General features: G+C 41.9%; 1 protein-coding gene across 1 annotated transcript in view; it reads left to right on the top strand.

The window, feature by feature from the left end:
• The window catches only part of LOC119177230 (uncharacterized), a 116,750-nt gene that overhangs the window by 22,322 nt on the left and 88,002 nt on the right, over positions 1 to 6,426 (top strand). The window contains exon 2 of the mRNA XM_037428654.2: positions 6,143 to 6,291. Within this exon, the coding sequence (XP_037284551.2) occupies positions 6,143 to 6,291 (149 nt within the window). The remainder of the gene's footprint in view (positions 1 to 6,142; positions 6,292 to 6,426) is intronic.

The raw sequence follows: 6,426 nt of genomic DNA, 5'->3' as shown, positions 1-6,426 counted from the left end.
CACTTTGTCACGGGTGGTTATTGCCTGTCGTGGCAAAGCAAGCATCTTTGTCGTGCTCTTGTCTCTCTCGGTTTTTATACCACCTGGATCTGGGCCAAGGAGCTTTATTATGAATATCTCAAATAATTAACTGTGACATTTTGCATGTCTTGTAAATGAGAATGCCACAAATTCTAATTCTCTACAGAGTTTCCACATAAACAACTACCTTCAAGTTTATAACAAAAGTGTTAATCATCACATTTTTAATTAGTATGCACATTGCAACTTATGTCTGAAAATTGAGGGTGCCACAAATATTGACTCTCTACAGGGTTTATATATAGACAACATGCTTCAAATTATTATAAAAATATTACTCATCACATTTCAATGAGTATGTACATTGTAACTTCAGTAGCAGTCATGTAATTTGTCTGCGTATGTGACAGCTGCATTTTTTTTTATCAGCTGTTCATAAACAATCTGCAATCGCCAATAAAGAAAAACCAGACGTGATACACACGCTTTCAAGCCTTAAAATTAATCCCAGTTCTATAAACCATTCTTTGCTGGTTCAATATGCGCTGACTTGCATCGTCAACAACATACCCGACATGCGATTGGATTGTTTCTTGAGAGCAGTTCTGACGTATCATAATATTTTGTAAACGCAAGACGAGACTTGGTTTTGCGAAATTTGCGACGCCATCTTCATTCGCCTGAAATATCAGTGATTATTTATGCAAAACAAAATAGTTTTTAATGTCCATATGTTTGAGTTTAATTAAAGTATAATCCACGTGCATTGTATAGATTTTCAGGTATAATATTAGGCCAAATGAGGCAAGCCAAGAAGCCATTAAAACTTGCAATGTTGACATGCTAGCAAAGAAAAAAAAAGAAAAATCAAAGCTGGTATTATTGACTCATTTGTACACATGCAATGCTGTTGTTAAAAAAAAAAGCGTCACAAGAAACTACTTATTTTTTTTGCAGACAACATGATATTCCGTGATGTCCAAAAGGCTCTCTTTAAAGTATTGTGGAATGTCACCTGGATTCATTTTAGTCCTATTCTTGCCAATTTCGTCCGTACAAACAACACCCATAGTCATTACCCTCTCAGCTCTGTGTTACCCCCACTCTCCTTCACCAAAACAGAGCAGCGGGCTGGCACTTCAATCCAGGCCTACCTCTCAGCATATCTTTTCTATTAAATGAGCCTCCTCTTCGTGTGCCGTTTTTCATACTCCGTTATGTTTTCTTTTCTATTCATTTAAAAAAGGTAAAAGGAGTTCAAAATAGACGAGATGAGCGAAAAAACACACTTCTGTGATTCATTCGTAAGTTTCCTTTGTTTAAAAATATCAAGCATAATCTTACACGACACGGTGCTTCTTTTGTGAACGCCATTTATTTAGCTGTTATCTCATCGTACGCTTCATGCTTATGTGTTGTGCCCCCCAGAAAGCTTAAGAGAACCCGCACACAACGCGTTCGAACGACAATGCTATTGAAGTCGGGTACAGAAACTTCAAGCCACGGTCAACTCTCCAAAGATTGTCTAAAAGACACCCCTATTTCAGTTATTGCTCCCCTCCGTGTTTACATTCCGACGCTTAACAACTCTTAATGAGAGGCACTTCGAGGGGGCCCAAAACTTGTTTAGTTGTACCTCCTGAATCAGGCCACGTAAATTCGTTGCCTGTTAAAGAAAATAGTAGGTCCAAAAAATTGATATGAAACTGATTCATTTGTTGACGGAGTTTTACTAACGCAAGCGTAAAGTTAATGGCTCTGCCCAGTATATGTGGAGGAAGCTTCGAATATTTGTTCTCGTTCTCAGACGCTGAAGGTGACAGCCGTGACAAATACTCGTTTAACCGCCGTGTTTGGACGACCACATGTTAAGTGCAAAAGTTCACTAACGAAACGGTCGTTTTCGCCAAGCGTAAAACGCCATTTCCCATCCTTGTTCTTGTCGGTGCGATTTCATTCCGAAAGATCCAAATAAGGTCAATGGTACCCGCGATAACCATGGTGTGACAATTTCACCTAAAGAGTAGCCCCATCACATGTAGCCTACGACCCTTTTTTTCTGATTCCTGAAAGTAATCACGACTCTTTCATGTATACTAGACATGTAATAATGTACGCGAAGCCAGAAGCTAGGACAGACGGGACATTCTTGGGCCTTCGTCCTTTTTTCGCGCTTCAAGTACATTCCCTAGTTCTTACAACTCACCCAAGTTTCATTAGTTTGATAATCATGAGCATCGCCGTCATCATCGCCCTTTTTTTATGTTCACTGCAACAAAAACACCTCTTAATTTCGTCGCTCCAGCTTACACACAGCCATCCTCGTCCACGCTTCCCATCTCTCGATATCCGTTCCGGCATTCTAACTGACCGTCTGCTATTTGTCCCCTCATGACTTCACCTGCCCAGATCCATTTTAACACAATAGTGTTAAACAGCTCGTTTCGCAGATATTTCAGCGTCAGCCTCGGTGTTGGCGTAATAAATAACAATACCAATAATATCTGGAGTTTTACATCTCAATACAACAATATAATTTTAAGGAAACCATAGTGGAGGGCTCCGGAAATGAAATGTTGACCATCTGGTGTTCTTTAACGTCCACTGACATTGCACAGGACACGGGCCTCTGCCATTTCGCCTCCATCAAAATACGACCGCCATGGCCGGGTTCAAAACCGTGACCGGTCAGCAGCCGAACACCATAGCCACTGTTTAACCGAGGCAGACTGTGGGCGCCGTTGGCTGTGAGAAAACAATAGCCTTGTCCGTGACCAAAAAAATCTTGAATGCTGTAGATAAAATGAGTACTAAACGTTTCCGAGTCCGAGTGACATTCGAACCCAGGACGTTTGCGTAGCAAGCAGGTATTCTACCACACAACCACGCATCTGCTTTGAAATGCGGTGAAAACAACGTCTTTTCCTTGGAAATGCAGTGACAATAGTCGCGTTTCTAAACGCCCCAGTCCTGCATACAGGCTTCATAGTACATGTAATATCGCAATAATATTGTGTGGTACAAGCGTACATTGCCATTGGGCGCCAGAATATGTGATTATAATGACGACCTTGTGGTTAAATAATATTATCTGGGGCATAAAGTGCCCCAAACTATAAAAAGATTATGAGAGATGCCGTATTGGAAGGGCTCCGGAAATTTCCACCATGTGGGTTTTTTAACGAGCACTCACGTCGCTCAGTACAGGGGCCTCTGGCATTTCGCATACTTCGAAATGCGACCGGCGTGGCCGACTTCGTGGCTTGAAGCCAGCCACCCATTACTAGAGGCATACACGTTACTGCACGTATTCCCTTAAGACCACGTAGTGGTTGCGGGCAAGTTCCGAAGCATTTCACGCCCATGATGGCTCATAGTTTAAAACATACTACTCATTACATATAATGTGAAAGCTTTACTGTCACAAGCCACTTCCAAATTTATCGATGAGGTTGTAGCTATCCTCAATTTAAACTTCCCGTATGAAACCATACAAACACGTTTGCACTAGGGGACCGGGTGTCGCTTTCGCGTTAGCTGAAGGGTTCCCCAATGTTGCCCTTCTTAACGTTTAGTACGATATCGGCTACCCCATTTCGTTTGTGATTGACTTTGTCGTCTTGCTGTGTCTTTGGACTTGCCCCTCACTTTTTGTTTCGTCGAAGGTTGGGTGAGCCCTAACTTCTCTAGCTTCTTCCTGATTCTACAGGTTTAGAATAACAGAGAGCTGAACTAGCTCGTAAAGAATTCGTGCTTCACGTTTGTACTCAAGTTTACTCACACTTATTTCAAAGCATTGTCGTTCATACAGCATTTTCAAATGTATTGATCATAGGCGCGAATTGCGTAGGCGCAGCTTTGAGCTTCTCCTTTCATTTACTTTTCTAGAGAAGTTTTACAGCGAAAGCTGTTATCAGATCAGAACACGGGTCACGATCGGCACCGTAGTTGTCCGCCGCCGCCACCTACGTCCGTAACCAGTATCGCAAGAAACAAACAAAAAACTCTTTAAATGAAGAACACCAAGGACACAATGAGATTCGACCCCGGGTTCGCTGCGTGCCAGCCCAGCATTCCACCACTGAGCCACGCCTGGGCTTGCACCTCATTTCCAAATTGGCCTTAGGCAGGATTGATGTCCGGAAAGTAATCGCGTTAACGTGAGTAATAGAGCGTCTTAGAACATCAAAGGAACAACCAGGCGTCAGACAATGTGAATTGCGTAAAAAGTTGGCCATCCAATGATCCGACTCATTACAAAAGCCTAATCTTGTTCACCTACTAACTGTGGTACATACCCCCTCCAGGAATAATTCTTCTTCGTCGCCAGCCACTGCATGAACAATTGGCACGAAATTCATTGCAAGTGTTTAGCGGATACCACGATTCTCATAAGAATGACAAAAAATGGCATTGCGAATGCCGGCCTGCTACCGAAAAGTTTATTATTAATGCCCTAGTGGCTATCAAGCAAGTGTGCTTGCAGGAGTTACCCAATGAGTGTTTAGAAAAGGCTCTAAAAGGCCGCTCTTATAGCTTTCGCTCTGACAGTGCTGCTTGTTCCGCGCAGACCAGGCATTTTTATTTTGCTAAATATTTTGTATGTTGGTGTCTCCCGAAAAAGGACCTTACTTATTTGCGAGCACTCATAACTCGTATTCAGGGGTACTATAATTAAAGGCGCCAAGAAGAGCACCAATCACGCAAGATATTGGTGTTAAAAAGCATTGACACTATAGTCAAAGTTAACTAGGTTAACGGACTTAGGAGTCGACTTACTCAGTCTCACTTAGACTCAGATCGCACCGTGAGTGGGTCTGAGTTAGTACGGGTGAGTATTGTTTTGGTGTTCGAGACCAAAAGAGCCCGGCTGAGGAACATTTTTGTTGGTTTAAGTCTGAGTGACTCTTGCTCAGGAAAATTGTGTTGAGTTTGAGTTCGAGTGAGCCCTAAGCGCAAAATATATTATACGAGTAAATCTGAGTGAGCTCCACAAGTTTTGCCAACTTATTAGCAAGTGTGACTCTTGTGCTATTTTGAATTACTTTTGTTATTATTTTGTTACAACCCTGAAAACAGGCGGATCTGTTTGCAGTTCTTCCGTCACGCACGTTTCCCTTCTTTGAATATTACTAAAATACTGGCCTTTTTTTTAATCAGTCGTACATTAAAATTGCAAGGCATATTCTGTTGTTTTGCAAGCTCCATAAATACAATGTTGCTTTGATCTTATGAAAGAAATGGGTAGCTATGCCGTTGTCTCCAGCCTCTTTTTTGCGGGCATTCCTTGTAGCGACTTTCTAACGTCGTCGATAATTGTGCTTGGGACTTCGTCTCATGATCGCTTTTCCTTTCACTTGAAGTAAGTAAGTGCAGCTGTACAGTTTTGAGTAATAGTTCTCAATAGCCTTCCCTATGTCATTAAAATTGTTTACAATACTGCTTTACTTACTTTTCCCGGCATGTATTTTGGGTGTTTAAATATGAGTTCGCTTTTTGTTTTTAGCTGCCTTGATGCTGCCACTCTTCTTTGCTGCTGCCTTCAACTCTTTGACGTCATAGTCCGTATGTCGTTGTGTTTACTTATTTTCAGCAGTTTTGACAGCTCAGCAAATTATATTTTGTCTCTGGATGTAGTTATTTTCGTATGTCGTCGTTTGTATGAAGTATTTAGTGATGTCAGGTGGTTTGCTTTATTCTCGCTTTGCTGCTATGCCTCCAACTTTCACTGCTGCTTCATAAATCACTTTATTTACAGTTTCGCTCGTATCTTTTTTCTCTTCATTTTCTTGTTGTTCTAAAACATTGTACTTGTTCTCCATTGCAATCTTGAATTCATCGGTTTTAACCTGATTAAATCCAACGTCATCTGTTTCTTATCGTTTAATTTTGTTTTGGCTCCAGAAGTGGAGTATAACCATGGCCCTCGCCAACCTATGATGCCCACTTTTTTATATCGCCTGCAACTCTTACACCTGGTAATATGCTTAGATTCATGCACATAATGAAATCTATTTCGGAATTCGTACCTCTGTTATACTGAAGCCTCATCTTAAAAGTTGAATTTATTTCATCACTCGTGGAGCCGCTATCTAAATATATCTTCCTCTTCTCCACGCAGACGCGGCGCAAGAGTAAAGCCTACCAAGTGCTCCTCGAAGGCGACCAGCTGATCTGCATCAATGGGCAGCCGTGCGATAACCTTAGCCACGATGAAGCCATGGCTCTTGTCGAGTCCGGCTGCCCCGAGTTGGTCATCGAAGTGCGCAGGTTAGTTGCCACTCGCATCCGGCTTCATTTTGCCTTAATAAGCTCGCGTCCACTTTCTTTTTGTTTACCGCAAAGCATACCTGGCATTATCGAAGAGCTTAAGCCTAACTTAAGGCGAAAAAGGAATGTCCTTTA

Source organism: Rhipicephalus microplus, chromosome X (genome assembly GCF_043290135.1).
Source record: "Rhipicephalus microplus isolate Deutch F79 chromosome X, USDA_Rmic, whole genome shotgun sequence".
Lineage (NCBI taxonomy): Eukaryota > Metazoa > Arthropoda > Arachnida > Ixodida > Ixodidae > Rhipicephalus > Rhipicephalus microplus.
Note: the sequence above shows the minus strand (reverse complement) of the source record. Positions and strands in the feature narration are given on the sequence as shown.